This window comes from Aquarana catesbeiana, linkage group LG02 (assembly GCF_042186555.1).
Source record: "Aquarana catesbeiana isolate 2022-GZ linkage group LG02, ASM4218655v1, whole genome shotgun sequence".
Taxonomy (NCBI): Eukaryota; Metazoa; Chordata; class Amphibia; order Anura; family Ranidae; genus Aquarana; species Aquarana catesbeiana.
In genome coordinates this window covers 294,828,757-294,841,547 of record NC_133325.1, presented here as the reverse complement: position 1 = coordinate 294,841,547, position 12,791 = coordinate 294,828,757, and the positions used below count along the sequence as shown (strand labels likewise).

General features: G+C 42.8%; 1 protein-coding gene across 4 annotated transcripts in view; it reads right to left on the bottom strand.

The window, feature by feature from the left end:
• The window catches only part of MCF2L (MCF.2 cell line derived transforming sequence like), a 376,112-nt gene that overhangs the window by 258,133 nt on the left and 105,188 nt on the right, over nucleotides 1-12,791 (bottom strand). The window contains exon 1 of one of the 4 annotated variants that reach the window (XM_073614532.1): nucleotides 3,087-3,323. The exons of the other annotated variants lie outside the window; for them this stretch is intronic. Within the exon in view, the coding sequence (XP_073470633.1) occupies nucleotides 3,087-3,138 (52 nt within the window). The 5' untranslated portion in view covers nucleotides 3,139-3,323. Of the gene's footprint in view, nucleotides 1-3,086; nucleotides 3,324-12,791 lie in introns of those variants that run through there. 4 annotated transcript variants of the gene reach the window in all.

Below are 12,791 nucleotides of genomic sequence, written 5' to 3'. Positions count from 1 at the left end.
CCTGTCCAGTGTAGTAGTACCGATACCTCCCTTCCAGTAACGGTATGGGGTCCCGCCCTGCACCTATCGTAGACTCGATACATGCACTTGACCTAACTCTTCCTCTTCTGTACCTGTGTACAGGCTGAGCACCCCAGTGGTGCAGGCCTGCTCCGAATGCTATGATTGCTCCGATCTCTGCAGAAGGAGTGCTGACAACTTCTCCTTCGCTGCAAGAGACTATCTCACCTGTCACATGTATACACTTAAAACAGGCCACTAGAGAACCCTTTGTTACCCTTGCTAACCACTTTATGTTCACACTGTATTAACTCTTGTACTGTTATCTTCATACCCTGATGTGTTTTGTGACTTGAACTGTAACTATGTGTGCCAGTTACTTGCATTACACCCCTTTAGTAACTTCATACTAGGAAAAGGCAAAGTTTCAATCAATATGATGCCATACACACAGTAGTCTGAAATGAAGTGCAGACATTTCCCTAACAACCCTAGTCCCTAACTTCAGGCTTGTGGTTGCCACAGCAAGCCTGCATAGGCAGAATCCATGCTTGGTTTCTTCAGGGAGGACTGTAAGTCCCAGCAATCCCCTTTTGTAGTGGGAGCTCCAACCTTGACATGGCACTAGGAATCCAGACTCCGGCAACAGCAGTGAGAGGGTCTGCAACAGATGAGCAAGGCCCAGTCTCTCCTAGTAAGGACTCCCCAAGAAAACCCACAAAAAGAGACCCAGGAAATACAATTAACCTTAACCTTCCCAACTGGGGCAGCATTGCCCACTACCTACCTACATGTAAACTAGGGTTAATGTAAAGTATAGGTACCCACATACATTACAAGATCAATACCTAATTATGAATGGACTAAGAAATGATTGCAATCTGTGTTATAATACCATTGGACAGCCAATGCTGATTGCTCTTCGAAGAAATGCCAAGTGGTCAAGCCAAATGTTCCATGGCCAAACAGTCCTGTGCTTCAAGAAAAGGCTCACATTAATGATGTCCACAGTGCACAGACACACATACTTTTCCAATACAGGTACGTATAGATAACGAATACAAAACCAACTTCACCTTCTAGGATATTCCCAAGGTCAACCTTACAGTGCATTCCAAAAACATAATATATTCATGCAGCCATATAACTATACAGTCATGCTATGAAAACACTCAGCTAAGGAAAGCCAACTACTAAGTGGACACTAGTAGCTGATGACCACTGGAACCAATGACTAACCTCTACTAGATCATCACACTGGGAGTGACTACCTCTACATCTTGGTAGGATGATTATTATTATTAACAACTGCTACAGCATGGAAGAAATTACCACTAAAAACTCTGGCCACTGGACTGGTCACCAATAGAAACAAAGACTTGCTATCACTATAATCAGGGACCACAACAACCTAGAAATAACAAATTTACCAAATAGATTGCATAACTGGTCCCTAAGTTCCAGAAAACAGTAGGTCTGCTCATGATATGATTATTACAAAAACGTGAGACTGTTTGGGGCCTCCAGTATGGTGCATCGTGGGCAGTGTTAGCATGGCTGGGAATTGGCATGGCGTGCTGAGAAGGGACATGTGCAGGTTTACTGAATTCCCTTTTCTAATTTTCTCCTTTCTCCAGAGTACCATGTGTAACTCAAAACACAATTACACTGTTAATAATGTGTTCTGCTCATACTGATCTTCATCTTTGTACAAGTGAATCTGCTGACTTCTGCCATCATTCTTACTTTGCAGCCTGTGTAGTGTGAAATAGCATTAGCCGACTGTGTGAATCATGAACATGAACTAACTTTAGCATTATGTCTGGGATATTTTTTTTCTGCACAGCAGGACCTGGGTGGTATCTTTCAATTGATGCTGAGAACCCTATGCAATGCCAGCTCAGAAACAATATACCTCAATAAATTAGGTGCGTTTTGGGTACCAGCACAGAATGTTCCATTCACTTTTGTAAATTTCAGGTTTATAGAGTAATATGTTGGCTTTTTACTTTCCCTGGTAACAGTAGTTAAATGAAAACCTGCTTGCCATTGCTTGTCTCCTCCTAAGAATGCTCATTGTCTGCTTGCAGTACCCCTTTCTCTACTTTCTGTCACTGACCTGGAGCAGGTCTTCAGGTCAGGTGTCCTATCTGTTCCATACCTGTTTGGGATCAGTGACAAAATACTCAAAGTGAAGCCAGAGGATCAGCGTGACAACTAGGAAACTAGTATTTTTCAAGGTTAGTAGTGGCAGAAAGAATATTTCCTTTAAGAACAGCTTTCTTTAACTGTTCTGTCACTAATGCATAAGACCAAGCCTTAAGATCAAGGATGTAACTAAAGCCACAGTAGCCCATGTGACTCATGAGAACAGGAGGCCTAGTACATTATGGCAGCATAATGATATCACAAGGCAGCAATAACATAACTTACAGATACAATGATTTTTTTTTTTTATATATAGTTCAGATAATTATAACAAAACACCTTGAGATTTTTCAGAATACTGCTTTGTTGTAACCTAAACAGGTCCCAGTGGTAAAAATGCTTTTATGACTGGGGTGGGAGACCCTTATACTGATTTCTCTACCTGTCCCCATCATATACATTTACACCCACTCTAGCTGTACTGCATACTTCCCTCATTTCACACACCAGGCTGCAGCTTCAGACCACAGTCTGCTCAGGCATTTACACATCTGACAAATGGCACAAGCATGAAACAGATTGCATTATCATTACCACTGTTGTAAAATGCAGGCCGGTCTATGTAACCCAGGAAAAAGATGTTGCAACCCCGTAGACAATAAATGGCTTCTTTAATACTGATGAGCTAATGTAATTACAGACCCTGAAAATCACACATGTCAAATTCATCCACTGAACTCACTCTGTCATAACTTACAGCATCACAGCCCTTCAGCTCTTCATATACACTCTTGCAGTACTGAAATGAGAAGCACCATGTGCTTGCATTTGTCCCTAGAAAGCTATATAATCCATGCATGACATTGTGCATCCCCAAGCATCTTTACCTGGAAAATACAGATACATTAAGAATATTAACAAGATGCAGCTCCTCCTACCAGTATTATGAAACACAGCATTTAATCTCTTCATCAGCTCTTCTAGGGCCATTTCATCAAATGTCGATGCTTCACTAGTAGCACGAGAAAGGATCCACAGAAAGCATTTTCTTCCCTCTGCGAAAGAAGCGAAGAAGGCTACAGCAGAGCTCCCTAGCACTGCATTTCAATTAGCTCCAGGTCCTTGCTTGACACAAAAGGAGGTGGTAAGTGAGCACACTCTCTCTCCACTGCAATACACAGGCGAGACGTTTGCGATTGGAGGCACAGTTATGATTCTCTATCACGTCAGGGTCACTTAAAAAGTTCGCACTGACAGTATTCTGCGGCAACGTGCTGAATCCTTCCATTGCAAATTTATATCCTCACAACAATTTTTTTCCTTTCAGGGTCTAACCAATGACTGGGTAAAAAGGATAGAGACTTTCAGTAGCAGTGCAGGCGCAAAAAGTCAGATGTCCTTAAAATTATTCTATTATACTACTGTAATTTAAGAAGAAAGAAATGGGGATATATAAAAATTCTACATTTGAAAATGAATCACACAGCCACTGGCATGTTAGAACAAGAAACGCCACAGATTAGCTAGGTTATTGATCAAAGGTAATATCTTAGTTATGCTTTATTTTGATACAAATGAAGTATAAATGGCATAACAATAGCTATAGTAGCAGGTAAGCCAGTAATAAGGGAAAGATCAGCTGCAGGGAAACACAGTCAATACTGGTACCTAGTCCTTTTCCCTCTGCCTGCCTTTGTTTTGGAACAGCTTCTAGAGTTCAGTTCCTCTTTACGTACAGTTTGCGTATAAAAGGGCAGCAGCAGTTACACAGTTTATGAAACCTCCACCTATTTACTAAATATCTGTGTCATTTAGTGAATAGTTTTCTCAGTTTTATTTACCACTGACAAGCCTCCCATGTACAATATTTGGATGTACTTTGAAGCAAGCTTCACGTGCACATAGCAAGACAACTTTCCACATCCACGCTTTGTCTTGTTACTGCTGTTGTCATGTAATACATCGTCCATGATCCTATCTTCTCTTCCATCTATAACACACCTGTCATTAGCTTGTCATTTACTTCAGCATTATCTGTGCAAGTACCATCAAACAGAATTTCTGGGAAAAATACAGGAAGAACTATTGCAAGCAAGCCCTCATAAAAAGCCCTCCACAAAGGCGTTGCCCTCTGAAAGGAACCGCTAAGGCCTAGGATATACTCTAGATCAGTGTTTCTCAACTCCAGTCCTCAAGGCGCACCAACAGGTCATGTTTTCAGGATTTCCACTATTTTGCACAGGTGATTTGATCAGTTTCCTTGCCTGAGTAATTACCACAGCCATTTCATCTGAGGGAAATCCTGAAAACATGACCTGTTGGTGCGCCTTGAGGACTGGAGTTGAGAAACACTGCTCTAGATGGTCCAAAGCTGATTCAGACCAGACTGAAGAAGTCTGGATTTGTCCCACAGATTACAGCCTGGATAGGAATCCTAGTTTCCAGTACAATCAAAATCCTAATTCAAGAGCACATATAGACTTATGAGAAATCAGTTCCTTAGCCTTGAGAGCATAGTTCAGGGAAAATAGAATTAATAGAGTCACCAGATCATCCACTGCAAAGGCTGGGGGATCCTTTGGAGTGGGCACAATCCAATGTTCGTGGCTTCCGTAGGAAGTCTACCTGCCAATTTTCCACATGAGGGACAAGCATAGTGGTAAGGGTTGGGAAAAATCCCATTCAGGTCAAAATCAGATTTGTGTCCATGTCCCTGTAATTCGAAAACATCAGATTACTCCCTGATAGTTAATGTAAGCCGCTGTTGTAACATTCTGAATCCAGGTTGAGTAACCTCTCAGGCAAGAGTTCTAGCATTGAAGCGATAACTAAAGTGCCCTCAGTTCTGGTGCGTTGATTAAGAGGTTAGTTTTCACTGACAGACAACTACTTTGGACCACAAGGATACCTAGGACATCTCCCCAGCCTCATAGACTGATGATCGTTAACAGCACCAACCAAAGCATTTAGCAACAACTTCTGGGCCTGATCCTGCCAGATACATGAATGAGAAGATTTAGAGAATGCATCCCTCATCTCGCACACTGTCAGAATAGTGAGCAACAATGGTCTGGAGTGAAAATAAGGCTATAGGACTGCCTTGAAGAGGACAATGCAAATACAGGGTAGCCGGCTCCTGAACTGTGCAGTTCAAACATGGGAGCTAACAGCCTGGAGCTTGTCCAGAAGATAGAAAAAAACTTGAACAGAGAAAAAACTAGGGTAAGATTCAGATACTCCAAGCAATTAAACCGTTCCAGCACTGGCCTCTCCTGGATCTCAGGAAGGTCTGCACAGTTTGATGGAAGTTGGCTTACCAAGGTAAATCACACTTTTGGAAGAGGGTCATTCATTACTCCACAGTTGAAGCAGAGCAAAAACAGAGGATAGCACCTTGGGAAGACCTGAGGTGTAGTTGACAGGCCCAAGGAATGGCAACAAAGGCTGAGAGACTCCAGCAAAAAGAGGCAGGAATTGTAAGACCACCGGGAAAATAGTTATGCAGTAGGCATGCCACAAGTTCTATAGAGGCCAAAAGGTCCCCAATATGGAGAGAGCAATGACTGATCTGGCAGTTTCCCTGCAGGAAATCTGAAGTATAGTAGTCAAGTATGGGGCGGATGCTCTCTTGTTAATGATCCCTGGGGAGAAAAGCTGCATCAGAGCAGTGTGAAGGTCTGCCAAACCAAATGTGACAAAAGTCCAAAGGTCAGGAGATCAGTATTAGGATGAAACCCCTAAGGACTCAGGTTGCTCTAGAACAGTTGACTCAGAACTCATGCTCAAAGACTAAACATCCCCACATACCAACTCATCCAAAAGGATAGGGCACACCTACGCACTTGCCTCAGTGAAACAGAAGCTGTTGCAAAAAACAGAGAGGGATTCTGGACAATCAGACTTAGCCAACATGGCAAGATGACACAAAAACAGAGATAGCCAACTTTATACAGTACATACACACACACACACAGCACCAACAAGGTGGGATCAGGACCCAGCTACAGAGCAAGAGAAATAGATTACTGGATCACCCAAGGCCTTAATACAAGAGGGGGGGGGGGAGTAAGGGCCGCCCATGACCAGGGCAGCAGAGCCTGTCTCACAACAGCCTGCATAAGATTTAGCTACATCTAAAGGCGACTCATTGACCAACTGCAGAACAGAAGCGGTAAATTGCCCCCCCCCCTCATGACTAGGTCATGGTCAGGTGGGGTAAACAGAAGACAATAACTATATGACCTTAGGCCGCCAAACAAAATAATAAGGAAGGGAGACAAATTGCAAGGGTAGTGTACCAATAACCAAGTGGTTAAAGGCTGTTATTGGTGGAGGCACTCCAGGCCATCATACAACAGTAAGGGCCAGTTCACACCAGATGCAGTTCCGTGCGTTTTTTTCCTGCACTAAAAATGCATGCACAGTGTTTTCCATGTATTCCAATGGCTCTAGTTCACACCATGCAGTCAGTCTCAGGTCAGTTTCTGGTGCAGAAATGGACCGGAAACTGACTGCATGGTGTGAACTAGAGCCATTGAAATACATGGAAAACACTGTGCATGCATTTTAGTGCAGAAAAAAGCACCCGGAACTGCATCTGGTGTGAAATGGCCCTAAGTGAAAACATACCCACAAGAGGCGCTCATGGGTTTGTTGCAAGGCAGGTGGGACAATGGCGATCGTGTCTAGGTCACCATAGGCCACCAACAGTGTGCAAGTAAGATATGAGCAAGGGATACTCACAGACTGTCAACTGTCGGGGTCAAATAGTTCACCGTAAGGCACTGTACAAATGGTAAATAAAAAAACGAGACAGAACCAACTAACCACAGTAGTGTGGTAAGGTTAATGACCACGCATGACCAGAGCACTGTATGACAATGTGCAAAATGTATACAGAGGGTCACTTCATAAACCACCCCACTGTAGAGCAGGCAGGGGTTATTGGCCATGCATGACTAGGTCACTGTAGGCAGCTGTACAAACAGAATGCAGGGAGACATTACCTCTGAAGGTTACTCACAAACCACTACAGAGCAGCAAGGGTGTATGACTAGGTCACCATAGGCTGCTGAATAAACAGTACACAATGAGATACAGTGTTGCAAAAAGTATTTAGTCAGCCACCAATTGTGCAAGTTCTCCCACTTAAAAAGGGGAATTGTCATCATAGGTATACCTCAACTATGAGAGACAAAATGTGGAAACAAATCCAGACAATCACATTGTCTGATTTTTGAAAGAATTTATTTGCAAATTATGGTGGAAAATAAGTATTTGGTCACCTACAAACAAGCAAGATTTCTGGCTCTCACAGACCTGTATCTTCTTCTTTAAGAGGCTCCTCTGTCCTCCACTCATTACCTGTATTAATGGCACCTGTTTGAAATTGTTATCAGTATAAAAAGACACCTGTCCACAACCTCAAACAGTCACACTCCAAACTCCACTATGGTGAAGACCAAAGAGCTGTCGAAGGACACCAGAAACAAAATTGTAGACCTGCACCAGGCTGGGAAGACTGAATCTGCAATAGGCAAGCAGCTTGGTGTGAAGAAATCAACTGTGGGAGCAATAATTAGAAAATGGAAGACACACAAGACCACTGATAATCTCCCTCAATCTGGGGCTCCACGCAAGATCTCTCCCTGTGGGGTCAAAATGATCACAAGAACGGTGAGCAAAAATCCCAGAACCAAATGGGGGGACCTAGTGAATGACCTGCAGAGAGCTGGGACCAACATAACAAAGGCTATCATCAGTAACACACTACGCCGCCAGGGACTCAGATCCTGCAGTGCCAGACGTGTCCCCCTGCTTAAGCCAGTACATGTCCGGGCCCATCTGAGGTTTGCTAGAGAGCATTTGGATGATCCAGAAGAGGATTGGGAGAATGTCATATGGTCAGATGAAACCAAAGTAGAATTGTTTGGTAGAAACACAACTCGTCGTGTTTGGAGGAGAGAGAATGCTGAGTTGCAACCAAAGAACACTATACCTACTGTGAAGCATGGGGGTGGCAACATCATGCTTTGGGGCTGTTTCTCTGCAAAGGGAACAGGACGACTGATCTGTGTACATGAAAGAATGATTGGGGCCACGTATCGTGAGATTTTGAGTGCAAACCTCCTCCCATTAGCAAGGGCATTGAAGATGAAACGTGTCTGGGTCTTTCAGCATGACAATGATCCCAAACACACCACCCGGGCAAAGAAGGAGTGGCTTCGTAAGAAGCATTTCAAGGTCCTGGAGTGGCCTACCCAGTCTCCAGATCTCAACCCCATAGAAAACCTTGGAGTGAGTTGAAAGTCTGTGTTGCCCAGCGACAGCCTCAAAACATCACTGCTCTAGAGGAGATCTGCATGGAGGAATGGGCCAACATACCAGCAACAGTGTGTGACAACCTTGTGAAGACTTGCAGAAAACGTTTGACCTCTGTCATTGCCAACAAAGATATATAACAAAGTATTGAGATGAACTTTTGATATTGACAAAATACTTAATTTCCACCGTAATTTGCAAATAAATTATTTCCAAATCAGACAATGTGATTGTCTGGATTTGTTTCCACATTTTGTCTCTCATAGTTGAGGTATATCTATGATGACAATTACAGGCCTCTCTCATCTTTTTAAGTGGGAGAACTTGCACAGTTGGTGGCTGACTAAATACTTTTTTGCCCCACTGTATTACCACAACTGGGTATTCACAAACAACAGCAGAGCAGCAATGTTAATGGCTGTGCAGAACAAAGTCACCATTGGCAAGCATACCAACAGTATAATCTTAAAAAATATCAGTCGCACTAAGTGTTTCTGATGCCAGGGCTCAAAAAGATAGACAAAATTGTTGCACTATAGCTGCTATTATATAGAGTAAAAATTATAAAAATATGCAAAGATAAAAATAATCCCAGCATTAACAGTGCTTGCAGAATATCTAAGCGTATTCAGTGCAATTAATAGGATTCAATAAACAATAAAATTGCACACAGACATTGGTCAGTGAGTGGAATTAAAGTCCACAGAAAAGTCCTTATATTGTGTGTAATGTTCCGTATCCCATCAGAACCATAGGAGAAGTCGCTCTGTTCCTGAATACCGTCACTGATACACCACGTGCACATAAAATCCCCTTTGGTAATGCACTCACCACAAGTAAAGGTCAAATAAGCCTGATATCTACACACAATACTGGATGAACTCCTGTCCTTGGATCATAAAAATTCCTTCATGGAACGGCTCAAAAGTGCATCATGCAAAAAACAAAGGGATACTCTGCATAGCGTAATACTGTAATTTTATTAGGAAATGTTCCCCACGAACAATATATGCTTACAGGATAAACGAACAAAAACAGTGTGTAACCATTAGCCTGTGCACCGCTTCCTGGGATGGCTGGCCGCGATGAGACCCGGGATGACACACACCGTGATTGACAAGAGAGATGCGTGGTCATACGCTAACGCATTTTGTCATCACGTCTTCTTCGGAGGGTGTGTCCACGCGGTACAGCTCGTCTGTTAAATACTCAAGGAGGGTGTGTAGTTAACCCTACATGTAATGAGGCACAAACAACATCACAAACATCACGGCGGCCGGCAATGGCTGATAACAAGCTGCAGCATACACAATGTCATATATATGCAACAGCATGTGAACTGAATGTAACATAATCAGACTTCATACCTCATACCACATATATCGCCCACACTCAACAAAATGTTCGAGAGTATTCACAGCTGTACCTAACCTTATAAAAACAATTTACAAGCAATATAGTAAAAACTGGGAAAAAGGCTGATGCCAACACGTCCTCACAAGTGTAAAAAGCGGTCACCCAGTGGATTGGCACAACAACATCCCCGTACCGATGCAGTGACAACACCTGCATCAGGAGGGGGCGGCACCAATATTGTCACAGAGTATAAAGTCTATAGTAAATCATTATATATACATTAATAAAACTGTGATCCTTATAACCGATTAAAATGTTATATATATGCTCAGAGACCCTTTTGCCCAGTGTTCCTTTGGTCCTGCCGATATACATTAGGCCACAAGGGCACTCTAAAGCATACACAACACGAGTGGATAGAAAGGAAATAAATTCCTTAACTTCAAACTCCATGGCTGTAGATCTAAATCTACTTAGACCTCTGATATGGGTGTTAATTGCTGGCACGCCTTACACTTCCTACAGGCATAAAAGCCAGCTCAGTCCCAAAACATTTGAGGTCTGGTGGGAGGAACCTCTGGAAGGGCTTTACTCAAAGTCTTATCCATTCTCAAAATACTCCAGTGTCTCTTAAAAATAGATTCAACATCTCTAAAGTGTTCATGGAAGTTACTAATAATGTCCCATTCATGTTTATTATCTTTGAGCTTTGTCTTAACCTCCAGACAAGAATCCTGTGCGACAGCACCCACTTCATGGATAACCTTGTCCAAATGTTGAGGGTTGTAACCTTTTTCCACAAAACGATTCATAATCTGCTGTGCTTGTATGGCATAATCTGCATCCAAAGAGCAATTCCTGCGAATCCCCATGAACTGACCCTTTGGAAAGTTACTTAGTCATAGTGGATGGTGTCCACTGTTGATTGGAATATACTGTAACTATTGCGGTCAGTAGGTCTGAAATATGCTTTGGTGAGCAATAAGTTTTGACTTTTCATAAGGGTTAAATCCAAGTAATTGATTTGTTTGTTACTCCAACTAAACTACAATTTAATGCTGTTGGTATTAGTGTTCAACCATTCTGAAAACTCAATTAGTGAGGCCTCTGATCCCTGCCAAATAAAGAACAGGTCATCAATGTAGCGTTGGTAAAAAAAAAAAAAAAAAGTTTTTTCCTCTTTCTACCATAAATCCATTTGTCCTCCCACTCACTCATAAATAAGTTAGCGAGACTGGGCGCAAATTTAGCGCCCATCGCTACACCTCTCCTTTGGCTATAAAATTTACCATCGTACCAAAAATAATTGTGCTTAAGCCAAAATTCTAAAACCATCCTTAAAAACTTTTTCTGAATAGGAATGTCGTCCCTTTGGCAAAAAGCCCAATTAAGGGCCAGTAATGCATCATTGTGCTGTGTATTGGGTAAGGGTATAATGATAAAACATCTGCCGTTACCAAATAAATCTCAGCATTCACAGGGAAGACAACATCTTTCAGTAGTTGTAAAAAATTTGTGGTATCTTTAAGATAAGCCTTTGTGTGCACCACACTCATCTGTAGAAAGTGGTCAAGATATTGACCAATCCTAGATGAAACAGAATTTCCCTTCGTCTTTTTTTGCTGGACCCTGCGTCCTGCTCTACAACCTATTTGCGCATTGTCCCTGGAAATCTGGTTGGGCCGAATGGTTTCTCCCACCATGGAGGGTTCCACCATTTCTGTGTATTGAGTGGGAAATAAGGTTGCGACGGACGGCCTCTCCAGGGACGGTTCCCTCGACCACGTCCTCTAGGTTGACCTCTCATGCCTCTCCCTAAAAAAGGAGAAGGGCATGGAGATTGGAAATTGTAGTCATTCCCCATGTTTTCCAAAGGTTCATAACGATTCTGCATATTCACCAAATACGAACCATTATACCCTGAATTATTAGGGGGGGGGGTTCATGGGCTGAGAAAAAACATTATTCCTGCCTCTGGGGCATTGTTGCCCCTCCCTCTGTTATTCTGGGTTGTCGGCATTGGTCTAGGATTTCTTTTTAGAGCCTTTACAGGGGGTGCTGTTGTATTAGATCTATTCCCATTATTGATCAAATAATCACTGGGAGATGGATTATTCTCCATCATACCTTCAGAAGATATAGGTGGCGTATCCATATTCTGCCAAAGGTAAATGGAGTTTTTTCTGAAATCACTGCTATCTCTACAAAACTTTTTAATTTTTTTCTTTTGAGTTTCTTTATAACTTGTTTCTAATCTTCTCTTGATTTCATTAATAAAATTAATCAATTGTTGTGTTCCTTTAACCACTTGCCGACCACCGCATGTACATATACGTCTGCAGAATGGCATGGACAGACAAATGGCCATACAGGTACGTCCCTTTAAATTTCCCGCCGTGTGGTCGCGTGCACGCCACCGGCGGTGCGCACGACCCTGCCGCGAGCTTCATGAGTGTGATCGCAGGTCCCGCGGACTCGATGTCCGCGGGGATACCCGTGATCGTCTCATGGGTCCCGCGGACTCCATGTCCGCGGGGATACCCGTGATCGTCTCATGGAGGGGAAGAACGGGGAAATGCTGATGTAAACAAGCATTTCCCCATTCTGCCTAGTGCCACCGATCACAGCTCCCTGTAATCGGGAGCAGTGATCAGTGTCATGTCACACATAGCCCATCCCCCCCCACAGTTAGAACACATCCCTAGGACACATTAACTCCTGCAGCGCCCCTTCCTGGTTAACCCCTTCACTGCCAGTCACATTTACACAGTAATCAATGCATTTTTAATCTCACTGATCGCTGTATAAATGTGAATGGTCCCAAAATTGGCCCAAAAGTGTCTGATCTGTCCGCCATAATGTCGCAGTCACGACAAAAATCGCCGATCACCGCCACTACTAGTAAAAAAAAAAAATTAATAAAAATGCCATAAAACTATCTCCTATTCTGTAGATGCTATAACTTT